This window comes from Acartia tonsa, chromosome 11, assembly GCF_053477335.1.
Source record: "Acartia tonsa isolate MP-2025a chromosome 11, ASM5347733v1, whole genome shotgun sequence".
NCBI classification, from domain to species: Eukaryota; Metazoa; Arthropoda; class Copepoda; order Calanoida; family Acartiidae; genus Acartia; species Acartia tonsa.
Genome location: NC_137270.1, coordinates 26,164,780 through 26,192,374, shown reverse-complemented (window position 1 = coordinate 26,192,374; position 27,595 = coordinate 26,164,780). Strand labels below are relative to the sequence as shown.

The 27,595-nt window shown below is 32.8% G+C and overlaps 1 protein-coding gene across 1 annotated transcript; it reads left to right on the top strand.

Moving 5' to 3' along the window:
• The first annotated feature begins 1,244 nt into the window (after positions 1-1,244).
• On the top strand, positions 1,245-27,249 carry verm (LDLa and CE4_CDA_like_1 domain-containing protein vermiform). Its single transcript, XM_080175995.1, has 19 exons — positions 1,245-1,336; positions 5,755-5,836; positions 8,162-8,206; positions 8,510-8,640; positions 9,061-9,152; positions 9,927-9,995; positions 11,200-11,276; positions 16,369-16,462; positions 17,369-17,417; positions 19,277-19,323; positions 20,103-20,152; positions 20,573-20,685; positions 21,113-21,335; positions 21,742-21,816; positions 23,144-23,200; positions 23,762-23,888; positions 24,491-24,571; positions 25,400-25,487; positions 26,286-27,249. The coding sequence occupies exons 1-19, from the start codon at positions 1,282-1,284 to the stop codon at positions 26,342-26,344; spliced, it is 1,614 nt and encodes a 537-aa protein (XP_080032121.1). The 5' UTR covers positions 1,245-1,281; the 3' UTR covers positions 26,345-27,249.
• The last annotated feature ends 346 nt before the right edge of the window (positions 27,250-27,595 follow it).

The following is a 27,595-nucleotide window of genomic DNA, read 5'->3' as shown; positions in this document are numbered from 1 at the left end:
CCTAGACACTGGCATTGAAATTATTTAATCTTCCCCCTGTCTTCCCTCCATAAAGCCATGAACCATCCCCTACACATCTCCCTACCCTTGCGTCAGGCACACGCAAAGACGCAAACACACACAAACACACACACAACATACGCAATTGTGTACACCAACTCACACAAACACTAAAAGCACACACAAAGTGGTTGTGTGATTAAACTTGTGTATTAGTCGAGCCTCAGAGTCCTTGTTGTGCATGAGGTCCATCATTTATACTGCCTAGGCAAGGCCTAGATCCCTAGATAGGCCTTAATCAGGCTTTTTAACCATTAAGATTATTCGATTATTTACATTGTAAGCAATTTAGTGAATAATTCAATAGTTAACATCAAATGCTGTATCTTAATTTGTTTATTTCATAAAATTTAATGTTATAATTTTGTAGTTTATTGGTTGCTTGGTTTTAAAGAGGGTGAGGGGGGGGGGGTGTATATGTAAGTGTGTTGCTTTGTGGTTTGTGTGTGTATCTGTGTGTGTGTGTGTGTGTGTGTGTGTGTGTGGTCATATGTGAATTCAAGTTCAAGAGCGACAAAGAAACTCCTTCCTTCTACCTTCCATAAAACCATACTTCCCTATATGACACACACACACACACACACACACACACACACACACACACACACACTTAGATTACCCTCCCACCGCCTGAGGATCACTTTTACCAACCCCTATCTCCTCTGAAGCATATATATATATATGATATTGTTGTAATGATAGTTATTATGTACTTACTGTAAATAATAATTAATGATTATCTTATATAACTAGTACAGTTATTGTTTGCTCCTATATTGCAAGGGTTGGATTAATGCTAAAAAACCGGCGGGTCTCCTACTTCCTTATTGAATTTTATATATCCATATAAAATCCTTTATATAAATGTACTTAAATTTAACATCCTATTATTCTATTTATTATAAGGGGTATGTGATCAGTAAGTTCTCATAAACGGCTCTGCCGATTTGTCTCTAGGTTTTAAGCTATTCGCCAGGGGGTTTGTTAGCCTATACGGAAATATCTACCTATCCTTCCTATTTTAAACCACCCTGAATTTATATTTCCGACGCTATTAGCTGATTTTATATAAAATATGGACAGGGTCCCCGCCCTGTTGGCAAGAGTTAATGCCGCCTTTATTCTTTTATTTTGAAATAGATTCAATCATTGATTCAAGCAACTATTGCTACACAATAAATATTATATCCAATTTTTTCAATTTCAGCTTTTGATCCAAAAATGCGGCTCTTCTGTGGTTTGTCTTTGGTCACAACCGTCTTCATTGTACACCAAGGTAAATTTTGTAGTAGATGCAAAACATAGACGGGTAATGTGGTGTTTACCCCCCTCAAACTTTGATATCCCTTATTTTACCCCCTCAAAAGAAGGTGTATCAACTCTTTTTTTTATAGCTAGCTGGTTCTTTTAGTAAGTAGTAGATGTAAAATTTTTCATAGAATTCAGATATGCAATCGGTTTTTTTGTAGACCTCTTATTTTTTAAGTAATTTAAGTTTTTTTTAAAAAAGATTAAGTCGATTTTAAGGTACTAAAACGCAAAAAAAAGGAAGAAAATGTCCATTATGTACAAAAATAGTAAGATCTTTAATTTGACACCTTACTTTTTGAATTTGTCAGGTAATTATTGAAAAAATTGATTTTTTTAAACCCACGAGAATAAAAACTTTGAACTTAATTTTATCATTTCACAGGTAAAAAAATATGGGTTCATATATACCTTTAGAATCAGAAAAAATATTACGAATCCATTGTAAGCAAAATTGAAAAAAAGTAAAAAAATAAAAAATAAACAAATGGCCAATTATATTTTTTGTTCAGGCAACACTTTCGTCTTCCCTTTTTTACCCCCTCTTTACCCCCTTCCCATTTTTATACTCAATTCAAGAATTAAGACGTTGCCTGTATAATATAATATGATATTTTCATATAATTCCTTTTATTGTAGTTTATATACTATATTGTAAACTTTTTTTTTCAATTTTGCTTACAATGGATTCGTAATATTTTTCTGATTCTAAAGGTATATATGAACCCATATTTTTTTACCTGTGAAATGATAAAATTAAGTTAAAAGTTTTTATTCTCGTTGGTTTAAAAAAATCGATTTTTTCAATAATTACCTGACAGAATTGAAAAAGTAAGGTGTCAAATTAAAGATCTTACTATTTTTTGTTGCATTTTAGTACCTAAAAATCGACTTAATTTTTTTTTTTAAACTTAAATTACTTAAAAAATAAGAGGTCTACAAAAAAAAACGATTGCATATCTGAATTCTATGAAAAGTTTTACATCTACTACTTACTAAAAGAACCGGCTAGCTATAAAAAAAAAGTTGATACACCTTCTTTAAAAAAAAATACATTAGAATACCCCACTCAAATCTTTGACGCCATATTATTTTATCCTCATCAAAATAAAAATAGAAAATATATTCAGGGAGTAGGGGAGGGGACAATGGGCAATTAATTCAATTTAAGAGTTTTCAAAGAAAGGCTATGAAATCCAGATTAATCCAGAAAATTTGGAGGAAATTGTAAAGGGATTGTTAGTTAAATTCAATAAACTATAAACTAAGAAAAAAGTTCCAAGAAAAAAAGCAGTCATTTAAAAATTAGATTACCAGTATATCAGACTGACGTAACCATTCTGTAATTAATTACTAGAAAAATCTCCCTGGAACTCTCCAGATGACAGGGAAAGGGAAAAGAGAGGAGGGGGTAGGGGATATGAAAAGGGAAAAAAGGGACAGGCAGGCGTGTAATGTCATATTCTTGTCCAGAATAATAGATTTCCATAGCGTCATGTAAGGCAAAATCACAACTTGCTTTTGATCAAATATAATGAGGTTTTGTGGTGTGATTTTTATATTACATATTATTGAACCCGGCCAAATGCTGGCTGGCTGGGCAAGAATATCCTGTTTATTTCCCTTGCCCCTTGCATTCGCCTTCCTTCTCCTTTTCCCTATTGTCTGCTATAAAAAAAGGAGGTAGGGGAGAGGGAGTGAAATATATTATGGGAGGTGGGCCGTGTATTCTTAACTTTTTTAACTCTCTGTCTGCTATATTCAATAACACAGCGAGTAGCGGCATTTTCTGCGCTAGTACCCAAACTCAGTCAGAAACTGCTAAATTCTTGCACATTCCCTTTAAGCCAGTACCCAAAGTCTGAGACTCTTAAAAATTGAATATTCGATCCATTGTCCTCTCCCTTACTCCCTGAGTTTATCCCTTTGGATCTTTGGGATTTTACTCAACTCATTGGATGGAACAATCTGAAATATTCTAGAATAATCTAAACTTTGTCATGCCATAAGATTTTAATTAAACAAAGACAATATAATATTACAATATTCATGTGATGAAAAAAAACGGCGGTTTCCCTCAAAGTTGCTGGTCGAGTATAAAACCCCCACCCTTAGTTTGAAATTAATTGAAAATATGGGGGGGGGAGTATTTATACCCTCCATTTTACAACTTATTTATCAAATTCGCCTTGTCCAAAAATATTTTTTGGAGGACAAGTAGAAATCTTTATTTGGGTGAAATCTTTAGGGAGGATGTTGGATTCCTCTCCCAAAATAGTTATCAACCTTCCCAGGACACTAATTAGGAGAAGTATGTGGAACCATATTGGTGAGATCCCTCGCTTCGCACAGAAAATTGAAGAAAGTACACAATTTTTTCCCCTTATAAATGTTCAGCTTTTTTTTTCATTTTTTCTAAAGCCCTAAAATATTCTCTTTTTAAAAAATTGGATAATCCTGAGATAGTTATCTATCTACTTCCTATCTAGTTTTGTTAGCCCCAAGGGGCCAAAGTCCATGGCTAACAAATGTGTATCAATTTTATGTGTTTTATAGAACGATGCTCAACGTAATTTTCAGTATGGCCGAGAACCGGTTCTAATCCAGCGGATATTAATCGGTTTCAAAGCCATGCTGGGATATATTATTTATGTTACCCTAGGCAACAACAAAACTATTATAGCTTTGCTAGAATAAAATTATGTAAATTTTGTCTGAAAATGACCTTCCTATAGTCATATGTATAACATATATGATAAATACGTATAGGCAAAACCAACTAACCCCCTTCCCCCCCCCCCCCTTTAAACCCAACTTTCAAATTTGGCGCCCTCGTCCCTCCTCTGCCCAATATGTTGTAGCTTTACCTTCATCAGGAATACGTGTGTGTGCGTGTGTGTGTGCGTGTGTGTGTGCGTGTGTGTGTGTGAGTATATGTGTAAGTGTGTGTGTGTATCTGTGTGTGTGTGTATGTGTGTGTGTGCTTGAAATATTCAACATAAAGAAAGAATCAAAATTGCTAGTGTTCAAATCAAATCTTCCAAATTGAACTGCCTATTTTTAAAAGAAACTTTAAAACTTGACGCTTATTCTATATTTTTTGACCTTCAAACTAAACTTAATATTTAGATAAATTAGGTTCAGTTAAAAAATGCTTTAGAACTGAAAAAATGAAAAACTATATATTCATTTATTTTTGCTTGAATTTATCAGTACTAAGTTTAAATAAATGATATAATAGTTATTTATCGAATTTTAAAGATAGCGGGTATAAAAATGGAAAATTATAAGATTAAAACCAGTTTTGTTAGCCTAGGGGGGCCGAAGGTCCGGCCTTACAATACTAATAAACAATGATGTATTTTAATAAACGTGGAAAATTGTCTGTAATAAGATACTGTACATAATTTCTCAGTAGGGCTCAGAACCAGTTCTAATTCGGCGGTTTCGAAGCCATACTGAAAAAATGCTTATTTTAAGACTGTCTTTAAAAAGTTTGGATCATGGAAAGAAAACAAAGTCATTACTAAATAATACAGAAGTCACTGGAAATTGGTCTAAGGAAAGCTATTTATGTCCTTCATTTAACAAACAAAAAAAATTTCTTGATTCTTCTGTGCTTTTGCTGTATTGAAGCAACACTCGCATTGGCAGATTCCTAGGTTGAAAATATTGTTGTTAGCCTTGGTCATAACCAGTCCAACATTTAACACACATCGAACCCAGTTCTAGGGACATCCTGTTACAGTAAAATCACAGTAAATTGACAGTCTTGCACAATCTGTAATTTTATAAATCATATGAGTTTTAGAAAATTTAGAAATACACACAAACACACACATAAATACCCACATAAAGATAAAATACACCTCACACATAAGCCCTTATACTCAAAAGTATAAACTTTTATTTAAAATAACTAAATAATAATAATTACATTTTATTAGAAAATTTAATATTTCCATAATTCATATTTAAGTTGCTAAAATGGAATAAAATCAAAAGTAAAAAAATTACCTTTTTTTATAAACTAGTATTTTTTTTTGTTTTCTTGTCCGTAAAGATCTCGCTAACCAATGAACTTATTTGGTTCTTCATTTTTTGGAAGCTTTATGTAGGTTTGGGTTTTTTAAATTTAGTTTTTGTACAACTTTTCCTTTCGATTGCATAGCCTCTAGATGCTAGAGGCCCAACTGCTTGATTATATAAAAAGTATAAATCACAACACTTTTCTTAAAGAAAGAAAATTGTACTTATTTAAGGTTAGGTTAGGTTAAGCAAGGGCTAAAAATAAAATTTGTTTCTTTGGTCTTGATATTAAAGAAGGGAGCAAAAGGTTTTTCTTAAAGTCTTAGATTCTCCCACCCAGAATTTATTTTGTTTTAGTTCACTGTCTTGATGATTCCGAACTGCTGCGTCTGTCACCAGAGGAACTTTGCAAGAACAGAATCTCAGATGAATATTTCAGGTAAACAAAACTCAAGGAATTCTGACATTTTTACGGGACAGCGGAAAGTGTCATGTGTGACTTCATAAAAATACGTCTAAAAAGGAAATATGAGAGGGAAAGTGGCAAAGGAAACCTCTAGATGATTAATAGACTTTTTTTATGACGTCACACAGGACACTTTTCGTTGTTCCCATATTTATATATTCAAGATTTGTGTGTCGATGATTAGAATTATTTGCAGGGCTCGGCAGCTGCGCGTCAGCCTCGTATAGGACTCAGGAAAATCTACCTTTTATAATTAAAAAAAAAACAGCTGGAAGCCTAAACCCGACAAAAATATAGCAATCCCTTATTTCTCAAAGTATTCAAACGTGTTAAAATTTGAGGCTTAGTCGCGGCTGACGCGCGGCTACCGAGCCCTGATTATTTGTTATGTGGCATTTTTGTTGGGAGGATTATTTCTTCCTTGAGTTTCAAATTGCTTATCTAACGATGATTAAAGATTTTTAGTTTATCCCCAATTATCATATTATTGTTAGATAGAGCTGGCTTTAATCATAACAATTCTTCTTAGCCAGTAATTACGAAACCATATATAAAATTAACATTTTCATTACCCTTATAAAAAGAAATAGAATCCCACTTAATAATAAGTTAAGTGGAAACCAAATTAATTTTCTTCTTCTCAAAAAGTGGTTTTCTTTATAGTTCTTTTTTAAGTACCTATAAATCCAATATTTAACAGTGAACAGGAGTGAACAGTTAACCTAACCCAAACTATTTTAGACCAACTTATAGGTTTTTTCAATGCCTAACCCCTGCGGGGGGGGCTTATTTGTACAATCATACCTTAACCTAACCTAATCTGTATATAAATACTTAATTAAATGCGTTTGTCCACTCCGATGTTTGGGACTTCCTAAGCGGCTGCCCTAAAATATCTAGAGGTTCTCTACACAAAGGGGTTCGGGGGGGGGGGGCAGAAAAATAGCCTAAAATCATCCCAGAACCTATGTGAAGCTTCACTAGAGTAGAGATTCCAATCAGTTAAGAAGTTAATGAAATTTTAAGCTACAGATGAATTACCTTACTGCTTATTAATATATAGAGTGATCAACACAGTTTAATTAAACATGTTATTTTTATTTGATAAGTCCAATACACAGTGTTTCATGTTAAAAACAATCTTCAGTTGGTTATAAATAAAAAGACATGATGCTTTAATGAGCATAAGTTTTATACTGTTTATTAAAAACAAAAGATGATTTTTTTCCTCCAGTGGAGGTAAGGAATGAGTGGGGGAAAAATAACATGTACAAAAATGTGCATAATGTCCAAAAAAGCGTAGCTAAACAAATCAGATAGACAAACGAACATTGACAGATATAGAATAACAAGACAGATTGAAAATTTGAACTATATCTAGAAGGGTAACTTGAATACAATGCCATAGTGCGTATGAGGGTGCTTTGACTTTAGTGTCAGAACCTAAATTGGGACATAGTGCATTTCATTACTCTAGGTTAGGTAACTTCATTTCACTTTTCAATAAAATCTAAAATGCAGCTGTTTTTGAGAAAATTAGATTTGAAAATTTCAAGTTCAATTTTCACCCACTAGGAATTATCGCATAACCATGACAAGAAAAGCAAAGATTATTTATTTAAAGTTTTGAACAAGTTTTATAAAGTTCTTCATAAAATCACTCCTGAAGTGAGTTGCTTCATGGCCATTTTTATCAGTTGCTTTGCTAAGGAAATTCAGCCTTAAATAAATCATATATAGAGAAGTTTTATAACAGACTTTATAAAAGCAAAGTTGTTCAAAATTTTAAATAAATAATCTTTGCTTTTCTTGTCATGATTATGTGGTAACTCCTAGTGGATGAAAATTTAACTTGAAATTTTTAAATCTAATTTTCTCAAAAACGGCTGCATTTTAGATTTTATTAAAAAGTGAAATGAAGTTACCTATCCTAAATTAGGTTCTGACACTAAAGTCAAAGCACCTTCATACGCACTGTGATGCTTAGAGATACTTCGCTTGTAGTTGTAACATAGTTCCCAATCTTCCTAGAAATTATTAATCCAAAATCAGTTGAATAAAATAGTTATAAAATATGAGCAATTATTATCAAAAAAGTTTTAAATAGACCTATTAACTTTCTGGTAATGATTATAGCGTAGCAACGCTTTCTAAATTGGACCTAAATGTTACAATAATTATCTTGCTAGGTTTTAATCAATACGGTAATTCTAACAAGTCTAAACTAACGAATGTTTTTATGTTATTGTATTATGATTTATTTAAAGCATAAAGTTTTAATGTGATAATTTTTTTTAGATTAAAAGCTGAACCCGACGGTGGAGATTGTAGAGATGTTGTCAGGTACGCAATTGCACACAAACATTACATGATTCAATTTAATATAAATATATCACTAGAGAGCAAAGCATCCTTAAAATAAGTTGAAAATAAGATTAAGGAGATTTTTTTTCTTTTTTTAAAAACCCCTTTGCGAGCCATAACCCTATGGGGGCCTATAACTGCATCTATATAATATAACCACCCATAACCTGAACTAAATAAAACCCGAACCCTCTTTTTTTTAATTTGGGGTTTTTCAGAAGGTTTAATGCTCGACCAGGCACTAGGAGGGAAACCGCCGAATTAAACCTATCCAATTTTTAGATGTGACCGTGCCGGAGTTGCAGGAACAATTAGGCTGGCCGCTGTCAGGTGTCCCGCCGGGCTGGCATTCGATATTGAGCGTCAGACTTGCGACTGGAAGGCTAAGGTCGACAACTGTGATAGACTTTCAAGTAAGTGAAATTTTTTCTGTAGTCAATAAATGGATTTCCTTCACGGTTTGATTGAAAGGATTTTAATTTTCACAATTATACAGTATCCTGTATTTTAATAATTTTGCAACATATTATTCATATACAATTTTATTTAGACTTAAAATAATATTCTGCTTTTATAAGCAAAGCTTTTCTATAATTAGGATCGGTCCATCCGTCTGTCCGTAACAGTTAGCTATTTGTTTAGAATTGTCCTGTCGATCTCAAACTTTGCATGACGATTTCTATAACAGTTAGATATGACTTAAAAGAGTAGCAACTCTATAATCATTTCCATAATCAATTTCTTGTCTGTAAGTAAACATCAAACATTCTTAATGTATATCTTCGGTATGCATGAGAACCGAACATAACAAAAACAATATATATTTATTTTAGAGCCCCGTCGTGTCCTACCTAACCTGAGAACTGATGAGCCCGTGTGCTCACAGGGACAGCTGCAGTGCGGCAATGGAGAGTGCATTGATAAGGTAATATTATCATAGTTGTTACGTCTGTCTGTATGTCTGTCTGTCTGTCTGCCTGTATGTAACAAAGAAAATGTTTCTCTCTGTAGTAAGGACAATGTGTCTGTAGGTCTAAAAAAAAGGAAAATGTGTCTTTTTGTCTGTCTAACTGTCTGTCTGTTTGTCTGTCTAACTGTCTGTCTTTCTTTCTGTCTATTTGTCTGTCTGTCTGTAATAAAATGTGGCTGTCTGTAGATAGGACAATGCATATGTCTGTCTGTAATAGAGAAAATGTATATTTCTGTCTGTAGTAAGGACAATGTATATGTCTGTCTGTAATAGAGAAAATGTATATGTCTGTCTGTAGTAAGGACAACGTGTCTCTCTGTCTGTAGTAGAGAAATGTGTCTGTCTGTTTGTCTGTCTGTAATGTTTGTATGTCTGTAGTAAGAAAAATGTGTCTGTCTGTTTGTCTATCTGTAATGTTTGTATGTCTGTAGTAAGAAAAATGTGTCTGTCTGTTTGTCTATCTGTAATGTTTGTATGTCTGTAGTAAGAAAAATGTGTCTGTCTGTTTGTCTGTCTGTAATGTTTGTATGTCTGTAGTAATAAAAATGTGTCTGTCTGTTTGTCTATCTGTAATGTTTGTATGTCTGTAGTAAGAAAAATGTGTCTGTCTGTTTGTCTGTCTGTCTGTATGTATGTCTGTAGTATGTTTTTTCTTTCTCAAAATATAAGAACCAATAAAAATAGACTTTAAAATCATCTGCAATAAAAATTAGCATTTTAATTCTTTAGGCACTTTTCTGTAACGAGCAGCCTGACTGTTCCGATGGTTCTGACGAAAATGCTTGCGGCGTCGATCAGGTTAGTATGGATTATTTTAATTGTTGAGTATCTTCGCTTCTTATTGTGAAAAGGACCAATTAAGCGCAATGAGTGGAAAAAAGAACCTTTAGAGGCCTATAAGATATCTTATAAAATATTGTGAGAATTATTTGTGATTTCCCAAAAAGTACCTGTTGAACACTGACCACGGCCCCCCTCACCTCCCCCAACCACCTTATTTTCTTAGTATATTGAGAATAGGATGGGCCCCAAAAATTACCCCCACCCCTCCTATTTTAAATTTATTCAAAATAAAGGTAAGGGTACTGACCACGGCCCCCCTCACCTCCCCCAACCACCTTATTTTCTTAGTATATTGAGAATAGGCTGGGACCCAAAAATTACCCCCACCCCCCCTATTTTAAATTTATTCAAAATAAAGGTAAGGGTACTTTGTGGTAAAACGCAAAATCATTTTTGTTTAAAAAGAAACTTTTATAAAATAAAACAATGGTTTCTTTCATAAAATTCTTATTATCAAACGTTTAACTGCAAAACTATTCTATAATTTAACCAGTTTGTTTGTCTGATTGTCTGTAACATTGGATCTAATTAAAGATTTAGAAGAAAGACACATGAAAAACAAATATTTTCCACAAATTTTTCTTTGCAATAAACTAAACAATTCAGCGTGCTTTCTTCTTGTGCTAAATTGGTGACTTTATAACTAGACAAAAACCTTGTATCAAACATTAATATTTTTTGGATCGCATTTGAATATAATCCTCCAGGTTGACTTATTTATTGTATCGATTATTCAAAAATTTATAAAAAAGCTTTCAGCTAATTATAATCAATTCACTAAAATTATAATAATAATTCCATTTTATATAAAATATAATAAGTTAGGAAACTTTTGTATTTTTTATCAATTAAAAGTCATCCTAATTTTAGTTAACTTGACTTGATGGAAAATTTTTGAAATCAGAAATATGAAATTAAATTTAATTATTTTTAAACTTTCCATAGCTCTTCAGTATAGATCATTTTTAACTTTATATATATTCATAAAAATGTAAGCAATTCTTAAGAAAATTTATCGAAAAGTTGCGTAATACTTTTTACAGAGCATCTATTTTCTGTTTCACCATTCCATTTTTTTAAAGTCTACTAGTTAGACATTTGTATTATATGATGTCATTTTTATTAGGAACTATTTTTATCAACATTTTTTTGTGTTTAGGATCCAAACAGAGCCCCCGACTGTGATTTGTCCCAGTGTATTCTCCCTGACTGCTTCTGTAGTCCTGATGGTACCAAGTAGGTCTTTTCACACAATTATGCAAAACGCGACAATTGCGCCAAAAAATACTTGTTTGGGTGAAAGCACTGGAAAGTGCCATGTGTGACGTCATAAAATTACGTGTAAAAAAGAGGGATGAGAGGAGAAGTGAAAAAGAAAACCCTTATAAAAGAGATGGGTTATAGATGTATATTAATGACATCATACATGACACTTTCCAGCACTTCGTTTGAGTGTAATTTTGCAACTTAATTGGGCTTTTTACATGAATATATAATAATATTGAAATATTGGTTTCAACTATTAGTGTCCAATTTTTTAAATCAAAAATATTAATCTACAGAAGTGATTGTTTGGTGTACATCAATTAATCTTCCCATCAGGTCTTTTGTCCGTAAGGTCTTTTGTCCACTAGGTCTTTTGTCCATTAGGACCTTTGTTCAATATTCATTAGGCCTTTTGTCCTATAAGGTCCTTTGCTTATCAGTTCTTGTGCATGTCTATTAGGTCTATTATTCATTAGGTCTTTTGTACTTTAAATCGTATATCATTAGGACTTTTGTACCGACGCCTTCACACCACATTTTTAAAAAGTTTAGGAATATTCTTCATTTTTAAATAAAAATGCTTCAAAAGGAGAAGTAGGTTGCGCTAAAAATCCGTAAAGGTTGTGAGTTTTAAGTTAAAAACAGTAGTAGAACGATAATAGTTTAAGTTAACTTTGAAAAATATTTTTTTGTCTATAGTAGGTTGCGCTAAAAATCCGTAAAGGTTGTGAGTTTTAAGTTAAAAACAGTAGTAGAACGATAATAGTTTAAGTTAACTTTGAAAAATATTTTTTTGTCTATAGTTCTTTTCAATAAGAAATACACATAATATTACCGTTCTACTACTATTTTTAAGCCTTAAAATTCACACTTTGCGGATTTTTGTAACTTTTTTAGTGGTTCATTTACAATACTGACCAAAAACTAGAAAATACTTATTTAATGTATTTGTTTATATTTTTAATATATAAATATAAATTACTGAGAATTATACAAAATTAAAATATTATTATCGAATTTTTCTGTATTTATATTTCATTAAAATAAAATACTGGATATTTGATTTTTCCTTAAAATATCAAACGCCTACTGGGTGAGTTAAAAAAAGAAAATGTTAAAAAATACAAGAATGACAATTGACAACATCCATAAAAGTAAAGCCCCTAAACGGAAGGACAAGCTGATTTTTTAGGACCTGATTATAGAGATGGTTCGCTTATAACATTTTACTTTCTTGTTCTAGGAATCAGTTTTCCAAAAATCAGACCAATTGGATTATTTTATTACATAAAAAATAAAAGTAAAATAGATAGAAATTAACATGTTTAAAATGGACGTATAGACATTATAGATAACGATTATAGAGTCGCTTTCTAACTCGTACCTTGCTACTACAGGAATCCCCATGCAAAGTTTGAGATCGTTAGGACAATTCTAAATTAACGAAAAAAGCTATCCAATAGGAACGGCATCGCTTTTATTAATTTTTTGTTATATTTTGTTTGATTTAATTTACATGAACTGTTAGTTTTAGACAATATACAATATTTCAGCATGGAAGAATTTATTAAAAATTTGCAACAAAAGTTGCAAAATTTATCAGCAAAAATGCGGGTTTTTTATCCGTCTAAACTATTAAACCACATTAAAAAAATAAGCATCATAAAATAAAACTTAGCTGTTATACCTAAGTTTTAAAAACTACAGAAATCGCCTAAAAAACATTATTAGCACAAGGTAGATGTTTGCAAATACATATATAAATCTAGAATTTTCTGATTTTTATGTCAGGGAAAAAAGTCAATATCAAAATTTTTGTATTTAAAATTTTAATTGATTGCCGAAATCATATTTTTAAAATTAAGTAAAGTAATATATTAACTTGGTTGTGTCCCTTATATTTATTCGAAGGGGTGATAACGGGGCAGAATAATAACTTAAAACCCACTCAATTATTTTACATATATTTAATAGATTTATTATAGAAGATTTTATATTGGTCTAAAATATTATTGCTTTTCCCTGATTTTTTTTCTTGGCTTCAGCTAATAATATATTTTGTGTTTAATATTTATGTGTGGGTGTGTGTGTATTGTGTTTGTGTGTGTGTGGTGTGTGTGTATTGTGTTTGTGTGTGTGTATGTGTGAGTGTGTGTTTTATTTGTGCATGAGTGAGTGTGTATTAAAGTAGCGAAGCAAATCTAAACAAGGATATCAACATCCATATGTAGCGAAGCACGTAAAAAATAATTGATGGACAAACGGACAGAGTGAGTTGTAGAGTGGTTGAAACGTTTGGACACTTAACTAAATGAACAATCAAAATTGAACAAAAGTCCCCAAGGTTGTTAAGGCAACGAATAAAAAAACGTTATTATAAGACTTTGGGAACTAGTTCAAAAAGCAGCCCAATGTCCCCTCCCTCACTGTCTTCTGAAGCAGGAGCTATTTACCAGGGGACTTAGGAAGTTGTATAATGGATGCTCTTTTATAATGGTAGCGGACTGTTAGACGTGCACACGGACAGACAAAGTTAATTATATAGTAGCTTCGCTGCTTTAAACTTTTTAAATACAGCCATCTCTTTAATTTAGATACCTTGACTGACTGTATACTGTTGGGGACCTTTTTCGTCTGCTTGCAAATTATTCTACTTATAATCTGTACACGATTATGATTTTTGTTAGTTTAAAACCTAATGCCTAATATTTCTACGCTTAATATTTAGGTCATTTGCTTGAAATAGTAGCAGTAGGTAGAATTTCAACGTCTTTGATAGTTACATTTCTTTTATTTAAATAATTTGTATTGATAGCTTCGCTTTCATTGGGAATTTTCTTTCTTGTTGTTTGCGTATTTTTAATATTGTGTGTATTAACATTTATTATTTGTATATAACGGTTTTTAAATTATGTGGACAGTTTACAAAATTTATATTTATATGGTTTATTCATATCAACAATTTTAATCGACAAATACTTTATTAAATGATTATTTTTCGCATCGTATTATAGACACAGATATTGAAATGCTTCAAACCAGTTTTGTTAGCCCATTAGGGCCAACAAACAGGTATTAATTCTATAATTATGATTATATTATTACGATGCTATCAATGATTTTTCAGTATGGTTGGGAACCGGAAACGCCCTTGAACTTTATATTTCTATTTAACTTTAAATTTGATTACTAAGATTCAAATATTGCCCTCAAAGTCTTTTTAACCGGCAGAAAATTTAGAGGCAAATGGTCTTTCTTATGGATTAACTTCTTTTGTATAAAAACCGCAAAAACTAAATTGTTGAAAACCTCTGTGTGCGAAAATGAATGTTATTCTCATAAAGAAATGTATCATTATTCCGTTCATTTTTGTGTGTACTATCAGACAGAAAGGGATGGGGCATTAGAATGTAAAATAAAATGGTGCCAAAAGTTCATTTTTATCATTTGATTGGCCTAAAAACTTTGGGCATTTCTATTAAATCCCGATATTTGTTGGATATGCACATCTATTTAATGTCTATTGTCTTATCCCTTAAGATCCCTGACTATTAGATCAATTTAAAGAGAGATAGTTAAATAAGACAAACAAAAAAATGAAATATCTAATTTTCTTTGAATCAGAAAAGATTATATTATTAATATTGAGAAAAAAAAGTTATTTTTGGGAGTTTTTTTAATAAACCATTAAATTTTCTTAAAAAGCAACAATTTATTATATCCTTTACACCTGATATTTATAATCAAATGTCAATAACTTGTTGCAAAAGTTAAAGCTAATAATTGTTTTTTAAAACAAATGAACCGTTTTTCGCATTGCTGGGATTTTTGTTTTGAATAAGGATGACAACTTCCATAAAAGCGAAACTCAACAAACTATGTCTGTTTAATTGTACCGAAGGATCTTGCTAACCGCTTAACTGATATGGTTCTCCTTTACATGGTAGTTTGACATATATCCTGGGAAGGTTTATAACTATTTTGCGGTAGGGTACCACCCCCCCCCCCCAAGAAAAATCGCCCATAGAAAAAAAAACAGTTAATAGGTATAGTGTAACAGCATTTGTATAAGTCATATAAAATCTTAAAGAATATTCAAACATGCCTTAATTAATGGTAAGGGCTTCCAAAACGGACGGACTGTCCATTAATGTAGAAAAATAGTGTCTGAAATTTGACTTTGTCTATGAACTTTTTATTTAAAAAAAACAAACAAAGAATATCACGTACATATGTTAATTGAACGGCAATAGCTATAGAAAACAAAATTGTGTACTGATGATGCCATTTAAAATGTTGTTTGCAAAGCGTTTTTGGTTTGTATTGTCAATAAATTACTGAAAAGGATATATTTTTCCTATGGCTCTATACAGAAATACTTAAGTTAAGAATGTAGTATAGCTACTTTCTTAAAAAATTAACCAAAAAAAACTTATTGCAGATATCTTAGTGGACAAAGATAAATAAAATTAGCCCTTATATGTAGATTAATATAGTTGGTTGAAAAATTTGAACACTACTGTTTAAAAAACCAAATGAAGTTATATTATTTAAAAAGTACCCAAAGTTTTTAAAATTTAGAGTAAAATACCCCTTCCCTCCCTTCATAAAAAAAATTTTGGCGGTGTTTATTTAATATTTCAGAAGTCAGCTTGCTTATGCAATAAATACTTAGCATTTCAATGAGAAAAAAATATTTTTTGATTGCAACTGAGTTTTAGCAACATTTTATCAAACTTTAAGATATATAATACATGTATACTAGCGGCTACGCCCCTAGAGGCCTCTAGGGGTCTTGAGGTGGGGGAAATTGAATTCCATAACCCAATTTTTGGGGTGAAGAGGGGTTAATTTTTTCTAGGGCCGATTTATCTTTGAAGAGTGGTGATACCCTCCCCTCAAAAAAGTTATAAACCTTCCCGTGACCTATGATAAGCTACCCTGTAAAAGAGAACCCGAGCGGTTCAGTGGTTAGCGAGATCTCTCGGTACAGACAAGCATCCTGTTACTTTATTATAAGGATATTTTTAATAAATTCAAAATAAAGAAAATGTTATTTTAGGGTTCCTGGTAACATCGATCCTGCCCAGGTTCCTCAGATGATCACTATCACCTTCAACGGAGCCGTCAACAGTGATAACATTGACCTCTACCAGGTAACCATCACATCATACTTGTAGAGTAATTGCGCTGCAAAAAAATGCGCCAAATAGTCAGGGTTTCCTAACTTTTACATATTTATTTAAGGCTAATGAAACAAGAATTTAAAGAATTTGGTCCAAAATTCTCATTTTTTAAATGTATTTTTACAAAATTACCTTCAACTTTTCTGCTAGTAATAATTGTTCACCATTGAAACAATGTGTAATTTTGTTTTTATATTGGTGTGAGTTTACAAGCAATTGAAATTTTATGAGAACTATTTTTCGAATTTTAAATATAGATTTAAATTTTCAAACCTTTTTATCTTTTTTAAATTTTGATTATTCAAATATTTTAATACAGTTTTTTTTTATTTTCCTCATATTTTATTCATCTCACTTTATCTTTTTATGAAATTTTGAAATTTTTAATAATCGAATTTTAAGATTCGAATTCACTCAACAGCTTACTTTGTCCGTCTTCCTGTCGTCTATAGACGTAAAATGGATAATATTTTATTTACTCGGCTGGTATTTAAGATAGCATTTAGAAAGTATTTGCTAAGAATTTTTTAGTTATCTTGTCTGTCAGTCTGTTTGACTGCTCTAAATATTTTGATAATTACTTTTCCAGTATGGCTTCGAAACCGATTAATATCTGCTGGATCAAAACTGTTTCTTAGCCACACTCAAAAATCATGTATAGCATCTTAATACAGACAATTTTCCATGAATATTAAAATAAAAATCATAAAATCAATACCAGTTTTATTGTTTTGTTAGCCTGGGACTATGGCCCCTCAGGTCCAATAAAACTAGTTTTAATCTATTATTTTTCATGTTGATATCAGTGGAAAGCTGTCTATGATACGAAGCGATAAATAATCATTAACCATCTTTCATGAAACAATATATTTTTAGGAAATTTTCAACGGTGAGAGACAAAACCCCAACGGTTGTCAAATCAAGGAATAAAACAATAATCAACACTAAAAAATATATTAAAGTAGTAATAAGTATTAATATCTCTTGAATGGCTTGTTCAACGGATTATTACTTCTGCAATATATCTTTTGAGGGGGGGGGGGGGGGGGGGGAAATCCTCAAATGGAAAGGTGTCTCTAAAAAGCTTAAAAACAGCAAAATGCGTTTTATGAATAAATAGAAGAAACCGATTAATATCTGCTGTATTAGAACCGGTTCTCAGCCATAGTGAAAATTCATTTATAGCATCGTATAACAATTTTCCAAAAATGTTAAATTAAAAATTACAAAATTAATACCAATTTTGTTAGGCCGGGCCATCGCCCCTCGGGGCTAACAAAACTGTTTTTATTTTAATATCCGCTGAAGGCTATTTATATACAATACGATAAACAACTATTATATGATCTTTTTATCTATGAAAAGTTATATAAAAAGTGATAAATGAACCCTTAATGAAAATATTTTATCAGATGAAAAGACATTTTCTTTTGTGACCGCCTCGGCACACAAATAAAACTGTAATTTTCTAGTTATACAACAAGTATTCATATTAGATTGTTCCCTATTTCTGTTAACATTTTTTAAATGGAAGTATTGAGAGTTACCACTAACTTTTATAGCCTAAAACCTGCAAAGTTACTTTAAAAGTTCTAGACCAACAATTTCTAAGATGATAAAAGTCCCTCCACAGATTATGACGTCATACTAAATTTTATACTGGCTTCTCATTGGCTATTCTATCGTATGACGTCATAATCTGTGGAGGGACTTTTATCATCTTCATTTTACTGTTTCACCCTAAAAACATATATCTGTCATACACTGTAGTATGCAATGGCATATAAAATTTCTTGGTGATTTTTTCTTGTACATTTTTTCTTGAACATTTTAACCTGAATTAATTTGGGGCTATCTGTTGGTGTATCTTTACATGGGCAGCCCCAGACAAGTATCAATCAGAATAGAATGGTAATAATAGTAGTAATATCAAGAGAGAGAGGGGACAAGGGCATGTTTAATGTTTATTACACTAGTCCCCAAAGTTTTATAATAACGTTTGTTATTCATTGGCTAAACAACTTTGGAGACTTGAGTAAATTTTGATTGGTTGGTAAATATTGTTAAATGTTCAAGCGTTTCAACCACTAATTTTAATCTACAGAAGAGGTAATTTTGTGTATCATCGTTTGGGATGTACATTAATGTTTCCGCCATTGTCTTAATCCTTTAGATCCCTTAGTAAAATCTTTAGGCTGGTTTCAAAGTCAACCATCAACAGCAAAATATTTCTAGATTAGCAATCTAAAGGCAAAGAATCTGCTAAATTTATACTGTGATTTTACTTTTAAGTCTTTAGGTATGGCTTTTAGTCATCTGCATTCTAAATGCAGGTGTAGGAGGGAAAGACATCTTGAAAAACATATTTCCTCAGTTGAAACCAGTACTTTAGACCTACCAACACAGAAATAGTTATTCATCGCAACGTATTACAGACAGCTTTCCGCGGATTCTAAAATGAAAAATCATAAATTTGCACCATTTTTGTAAGCCCCGAGTGGACGAAGGCCCGGAGATAGAAAGCTGGTATTAATTTTACGGGTTTTATTTAAATTTTTGTAGAAAATTGTCTGTAATACGATGTAAAACATGGTTTTCAGTACAGCTGAGATTCGGATCTAATCCAGCGGATATTAATCGGTTACGAAATTATATAAAAAAATAACATTTTTCTCCTAAAGTAAAATATTCATTGTTATATTTTGAAACCACTGATTCCTTTATATTGTTATCCCTTATCCCTGGTATAATCTACTGTGCTGGTTATTGTTTTATATCTCCAGGGATCTTTCTTTGTGTCCCACAAGTACACCAACTACTCAGCTGTTCAGGTATACACTATTTGCAACATTTATATTTTGCCAAGGAAGATTTTTATAGTGCCTATAAAAAATGACGTCATTCTGGCCTACCATATTGGTCAATTAAAATGTATAGCCTGTCATTGGTAATTTAGTCTGTTTATTGGCCAATCATTTGTCATGTGTATTGTAAGACATCATTTTTTATAGGTATTTTAGAGAGCTTTAAAGGCAAGTGAGTACTGTGTATCTTGATGTGTGTTCTCTTTGTATCTTTTAAATTTAATTAATGCTCTTTGCATTGTAGAACATGTTTATACCCTTAGTATTTTTAGATGTTTTTTAATCACTTGACATTTCTTATTTATTTAAAGAAATCTGTAATCCTGTTTTTGCCTATTATTCAAAGTACAGCTTACTAAATGTCAAAGTTTTTGTTCAAAATTAAAGGAAATATGAAAGTAATCTTATTTGATGAAGCAACATAAAACCTTTGTTTCAAAAATAAATCATACAAATTTACCCAATTTTTTACTTTATTTAATCATAATTACTTTTTTTGTGGATTCAAGGAAAACCATTCTTATTTTTTTCTTAACTTTAATCCTCTTATAATGAAGATAAATGAAATTGAAATTAAAATTAGATAAAAATTTCCTGGGAAAAAATTTATCCATGGAAAGTTTCAATAATATTATTTTTGTTAAACCATTATAATAAAAAAAATTACATGTTTTTTTATTAATTATTTTCTGACAATGATGATTTGATCCACTAGTAGCAAAACCACAACTACATCTTTATTTTAGGAATTGCACAGACGTGGTCATGAGATTGGAGTCTTTTCTGTTACAAACAGGTAAAATCTCTTTTACTAGTGGCTGCGTCCCTAGTGGCCTCTAGGAGCACTTGAGGATGATGAGAAAAAGTCGCCCCCCAACTTTCAACTTTGGTTTTAAAAAGAAATAGTAAACTAAATTTTAAGATGATAATATTTTTTCTAAAGGCGATTATTCTTGGGAGAATGGTGGTACCCTCTCCCAAAATAGATATAACCCTTCCCAGGAGCTATGAGAAGCTATCCTGTATATGAGAACCTTATCAGTTCGAGATCCTTCGGTACACACAGACAGACACACAGAGATCCTTATATGTACTGCAAAAAGTACTGTCCAATTTACTTATTTTTTTAAAATTGAAATCAGATCTTTCTGAAACTTTCTCTTCCTCCAAATACATTAAATGACTTATACCTGAAATTGAAAGATTTATATTATAGGGATGATCCTAACTACTGGACTGAGGGCAGTTATGATGATTGGTTGGCTGAGATGGCGGGTGCTAGGCTTATCATTGAGAGGTTCTCTAACATTACTGATGGCTCAGTTATTGGTATGTATATCTTTAAGATGTTGCCAGGCTTAAATACTACATAAGAGGGTGCTAGGCTTATCATTGAGAGATTCTCTAACATTACTGATGGCTCTGTTATTGGTATGTATATCTTATAATAGGGTGCTAGACTTATCATTGAGAAATTCTATAACATTACTGACGGATGGCTCAGTTATTGGTATGCATATCTTTAAGATGTTGCCAGGCTTAAATACTACATAAGAGGGTGCTAGGATTATCACTGAGAGATTCTCTAACATTACTGATGGCTCTGTTATTGGTATGTATACCACATAAGAGGGTGCTAGGCTTATCATTAAGAGATTCTCGAACATTACTGATGGCTCTGTTATTGGTACGTATATCTTATTAGAGGATGCTAGACTTATCAATAAATTATTTTTTTTACAAATTATTTGTTTAGGTCTCCGTGCCCCCTTCCTGCGTGTAGGAGGTAACAAACAGTTTGAGATGATGACTGACCAATTCTTCGTGTACGACACATCAATCACCGCCCCCCTCAGCCGTGTGCCCATATGGCCCTACACCCTGTACTTCAAGATGCCCCACAAGTGCCACGGTAACGCTCAGAACTGTCCCTCCAGGTCTCACCCTGTCTGGGAGATGGTTATCAATGAGTTGGACAGGTAAGATAATAGTCAAACGCTATGTTTAAGTCTAACTGTCTGTAATTACAAAAAATCTAATTGTACGTCACATACTGTAAAAAAAACACAATTTCTTCAATTGTATAAAAAAATTGTCCTTAAAAAGTTAATTTTGCCCCTGTTATGAATTGGGTTTTTTTAATTAGCAGTTTCGACTATAGCCTTTGGGGGCCAAGAAGTAATGAGAAGTCTATATATAGTCGTTTTAAACGATTTATAGATATTATCGAAAACTTTCATCAAATTTAGTCTTTGGCAAAATAAAGTGGGAAAGAAAACCTTTAAAATGAGATGGAAAATCCTTCATTTTTATGACGTCACAAGGTTGATTTTTTAAGACACTTTGTCTAACTACAAATAAAACTAAACAATTTATTTTTTTCAGACGGGATGACCCTACCTTTGACGAGCAACTTGCTGGTTGTCATCTAGTTTCATCATGTTCCAACATTGCCGACAGGTGACAATATTTATACAACAACAATTGCGCGCAAATTTAATATACTGGGATATTATGTGTACCTGGGGAGGGTTCTGGGATATTGGACTAGAAATTATGTGTACCTGGGGAGGGTACTGGGATATTGGACTAGAAATTATTTGTACCTGGGGAGGGTACTGGTATATTGGACTAGAAATTATTTGTACCTAGGGAGGGTACTGGGATATTGGACTAGAAATTATGTGTACCTGGGGAGTGTACTGGGATATTGGACTAGAAATTATTTGTACCTGGGGAGGGTACTGGGATATTGGACTAGAAATTATGTGTACCTGGGGAGGGTACTGGGATATTGGACTGGAAATTATGTGTACCTGGGGAGGGTACTGGGATATTAGGTGTACCTGGGGAGGGTACTGGGATATTAGGTGTACCTGGGGAGGGTACTGGGATATTAGGTGTACCTGGGAAGGGTACTGGAATATTAGGTGTACCTGGGGAGGGTACTGGGATATTAGGTGTACCTGGGGAGGGTACTGGGATATTAGGTGTATCTAGGAAGGGTACTGGAATATTAGGTGTACCTGGGGAGGGTACTGGGATATTAGGTGTACCTGGGGAGGGTACTGGGATATTAGGTGTACCTGGGGAGGGTACTGGGATATTAGGTGTACCTGGGAAGGGTACTGGAATATTAGGTGTACCTGGGGAGGGTACTGGGATATTAGGTGTACCTGGGGAGGGTACTGGGATATTAGGTGTACCTGGGGAGGGTACTTGGATATTAGGTGTACCTAGGGAGGGTACTGGGATATTAGGTGTACCTGGGGGGAGGATACTCGGATATTGGACTAGAAATTGTTCTCTCATTCGTTGGCTTAATTTTATTCTACAGAGTGGTAATGACACCATGGAAACTGTCCCAATTTTGTATAACTTTTGCGGAACATGTTCCAGTTACGTCATATTTTTCTTTCCCGAAAAAGGGAGGGGGGAAAGAAAAAAAAGGGAAAGGGGGAAGAAAAAAGAGATGGGAGAAAAGGGGGTTTTCCCCATCTCTTTTGAGATTTTCTTCCCCCCTTCCCTTTTTCGGGAAAGAAAAATATGACGTAACTGGAACATGTTCCGCAAAAGTTATACAAAATTGGGACAGTTTCCATGGTGTCAGTGGTAATCAATATCATTTTAATGTCCATTGTCTTATCCCTTTAGCAACTTTTAAATTGATTTAAAGGGATAAGACAATGGCCAATAAATTGATGTACATCCCTAATGCTAATTCCGTTTCTAAATAGGCTAAAACCTTCCAATTTAAATATATTCTGATTTTTTGTGTTAATTTTAGGCAACAGTTTGGTAGAATGTTGCGACACAACTTTAACAGACATTTCAGCACTAACAGGTAACATCCAACATTTACCAATAATTCGCTAAAAATCACGAAACCTATACGTGATTTTCAGCTGTCGTTTGGAAGGGGGCAACACATCATAGTAGAATCAACGACATTTTTATCTGTCACTCCCCCCCCCCCCAAAAAAAAAAATGTCTGTCTCACACCCACAAAACTCACCCCCTCCCAAAAAAAAATTTCCCTCCTCAAAAAAAGTATTTATTTTTAAAAACAAAACTCTTCAGGAAATGTAGATAATTGTTTTGTGCTATTTTGTTTGTGGTTGTTACACCCCCATTCCCCGAAAAAAAACATTAACCTGTAGGTAAAAAGCCCCTATAGACTTTTATTTTTTTGAGGATTTATTGTTTTACCTTTTTTTATGAGCTATTAGTAGATTTTTTACTTACATCAAAATAATTAGCATATTCCAATTAGCAAAAATCAGCACTCAAAATCAAATTTATTTCTATTGTTTTACGATTATTCATGAGCCAAACCCAGCTTTAAGTCATTTAAATTAGATCTAATCAAATATATCTATTATTAACCTAACTCATTATCATGCAGGGCTCCCCTCGGTCTGCACTTCCACGCCTCCTGGTTGAAGTCCAACAAGGGATTCAAGGAGGAGCTGATCAAGTTTATCTCGGAGATGCTGGACAGAAATGATGTCTACTTTGTTACCATGCTCCAGGTTAGTTACAATTTCTTTTAATTACCCAGAGAGAGAGAGGGGACAATTAGATGTTTATTACTCTAGTCCCCAAAGTTGTTAAGCCAACAAATTAGAAAACGTTATGACAAAATCTTGGGGACTAGTGTAATAATTATCCAATTGTACACTAGTACCCCAATTTTTTTCAATACGTTCTCTCGTTCGTTGGCTTTAAAAAGATCTGGCTAGTTGGTCCAAACTTTTAACATTTATAGGGGGGTAATTCTGTTTATCATCATATGGGATATATTTATTTCTTATCCCTTAAAATCCCTGTCAATGCTGCAGCTTTTTTGTATGAATAAACAATGAATGGATATTCCAGTATGGCTTTGAAACCGATTAACATCCGGTGGATTAGAACCGGTTCTCAGCCATACTGAAAAATCATTTATAACATCGAATCACAGACAATTTTCCACGGATATTAAAATAAAAATCATTAAATAAATACCACTTTTGTTAGCCAGAGACTTTGGCTCCTCGGGTCTAACAAAACTAGTTCTAATCTTAAAATTTCCATTCAAATGTCCACGAAAAGTTGTCTATAATACGATGCAACCTAATAATCTAATTTGTAGGTTATCCAATGGATGCAGAAGCCGACCGACCTGGCCTCTCTCAGAGATTTCACTGAATGGAAGAAGGATTGTGATGTTAAGGTAGGAATTTGCGACAATGGATGTAGAATTTACCTGGATGATATAACAGGAGAAAAATTGTCGTCAATTTGGGTTGCAATTTCCCCCCGCATTTATTGGTCGGGCCGTTTATCCAGTTGAAGGAAAGATGATGAAGTAAAGGAGGGGGATATGGGAGATCGTTATTTTAGCCCGCTGCAGAGTTGACTTTATTATAAAACATAAAAATCTGGTGTAAGATCCATGTAATTATACATCCATTATTGCTCCAAAAATGATCTGTCCCATGCAATAAGTGGTATGCACAGGGTTTGGACACTCTCCTTTAACTCAAATCAAGGGGGGGAGGGTTTATACTTACAAAAAAAGATTTTTTTTATGTCATGTGGATGAATACTAGGCGTCCACACCATACAATAACACTTCCTAAAATTTTTAACTTAAAATCTACCTTAACTGTTAATAGGGGGGGGGGGGGAGGACAAGTGGGGATAGTATATTCACCTCCCTCCTGCACGCTTCATGCATATTTATTTTAAGATTTTAAGAAGAAGAATCATAGAGAGCCATTTTTATTGAGAAAAACAGATCTATAGTATAGATGAATATACAAATAACTACCTGCCCTCATGTTTCAAGGACCTTCGTCTGATAGCAAATTGTTTTATGCTAATTGGCTGTATTAATATTCTCGACACTAATGGTTGATTTTCAAAGACCCAATTGATAGTCGGCACAAGGCCCTTGGGATGGGGACATACAGTTATTTAACCCCTTCCCCCTCTATTGTTTTACTCTAATGTGCGTTGATCGATTTTTATGGTTTACCCTTAAAATAATTAATTTCAGGGCCAGCCGTACTGTTCCCTGTCTAACCCTTGTCCTCTGAACACAAGAGAACTCCCTGGAGAAACCCTCAGACTTCACACTTGTATTCGTAAGTTTCATTTTTTAGTAGCGAAGCTACTCTATGATTTGAAATGTCCGTCTGTCATTAGTTTTATGATTTTTATTTTCATATTCGTGGAAAATTGTCTGTAAGTCGATGCTATACACAATTCTTCAGTATGGCTGAGTACCGGTTCTAATCAAGGGGATATCAATCGGTTTCCATGCCATACTGGAAAAATATTTAAGCACGTGACACAACAGATGAACATTACAGACCAACCAACTTAAAATTAGATTTTCTAAGAAAATAAGAAATGTTGGATTTGAAAGTTAAATTGTCTTATTATCTGGGATAATTGTGATAAATACTTTTGTTGCACTTAAAAGCTTTCTATTCTTATTTAAATTGAGATCTATTCAGGGATCTAAAGGTATAAGACAATGGCCGATAAATTGGTGCATATCCCAAATGAGGATACACAAAATAACCCTTCTGCAAATTATACTTTTTATTGAAACTTTTGGACTAATGATCGAGCTAATCAAAATTCAATAAAAGTCCCCAAAGTTGTTAAGCTAACGAATAAGAAAACGTTATTATAAAACTTTGGGGACTAGCGTAATAAATAACGCAATGTCCCCTAACTCCTGGATTTATTCTTCAAACAATTCTAGGTTTTAAATGTAAGTGTGACTTCTCCAAAAGTATATCTGTCTGTCTATCTTGTGAGAACATAATTTTGGGCAGATTTTAGGCATTTTCTGAGGGGTTTAGTCACTATTCCGATTACTGAAAGCTTTAATGTTCATGGCTAAGAATTTTAAATTTTAATTTTTTTTTCAGCATGCCCCAACAACTACCCATGGATTCTGGATCCTACCGGTGACGGTTTCTCCTTCTAAATCAAACCCTGAGGGACAAAATCTTTTTAAGGGCCGGTCCCCCGTTATTAGGGGTAGATAAACTCCCCCAGATATACATGTTATTGATTTACTTCACCACCTCAAGATGATCATACATTTGTGTTAGTTTTTTTGTACATTTTTCACTGTCAGTTTTTACTTTCTATCCTTAAAAGCTAAAGGGTTTTAATATTTTGTGACATAACAATGTACATTAAATTCGTGCAAATTTTTGATCATCATAAAATCATATCATAACCTAACTATTTGCAATTCAGAATTGTAGATAGTTAATATTGTAATTTATTGATCTTAATTTTCAAAGATCCCTATAAAAAAGAATAGTTATTTCTCGCATCGTAATATAAACAGCTTTCCGCGGATATAAAGACATACAATTATAAGATTGAAACCAGTTTTTTAGCTCTTAGATGCCGAAGGTACGGGCTGAAAAAAAACTGGTTTTAGTCTTAAGATTGTACATTTCTATATTGATAGAAAACTGGATATAATACGATGCTAGACATAATTTTTCAGTATGGCTGAGAACCGGTTCTAATCCACCGGATATTAATCGGTTTCGAAGCGATACGGGAAAAAATTATTAAAATTGCTATATTGTATTGACAAGATTAATTTCTGCAGTGGGATTTGTGGCATTCAAGATGAGTCACGCATTTTTAAACTATAGGATATTTATGCTCACTCTATTATAAAAAAAACTGTATATAAAAAAATCAAATTAAATTCTCACTATCAATTGTAATAGTGCAATAAAAAAATGTCAAAATTCAAAATTGTTATAAAAAAATATTGTTAATTTATGTTTTGGTTTTTATTTACTTTTGGTGATTATTGTTTCTTTACCTAATGTATTTATTTTAAATAAATTTTATTTAAAAATTTTCATTTTTTTATAATGTTAAAAAGATTTTTTCATGCCTTTCACAAGACATTATTACCTATGTAAAAATTTATTATGGTATGCATCAGTTAAGTTTTACACAGCTGCATGTAGTTGAACACTCTTGGAGGAATAAGGGGGGGGGGGGGTGGAGGAAGTCTATCACCTCCTAACTTTAAAAATAAAATGTAATAAACTGACTTTTTGGGGGGAGGAGATATTTTTTTACTAGGGGCGTTTTCTCGTGGTTAGCTGGAAGTATTTTCCCCTAAATAGTTCTAAACCTTTCCAGGACTGTCAAGAAGAAGAACCATATCGGATCAGCGGTTAGCAAGATCCTTCGGTAC

Coding starts and splice junctions, on each gene's coding strand:
- verm (XM_080175995.1), top strand. CDS start 1,282: ATGCGGCTCTTCTGTGGTTTGTCTTTGGTCACAACCGTCTTCATTGTA. Junction 23,201..23,761: donor AGACATTTCAGCACTAACAG/GTAACATCCAAC, acceptor ATTATCATGCAG/GGCTCCCCTCGGTCTGCACT. Junction 23,889..24,490: donor ACTTTGTTACCATGCTCCAG/GTTAGTTACAAT, acceptor TCTAATTTGTAG/GTTATCCAATGGATGCAGAA.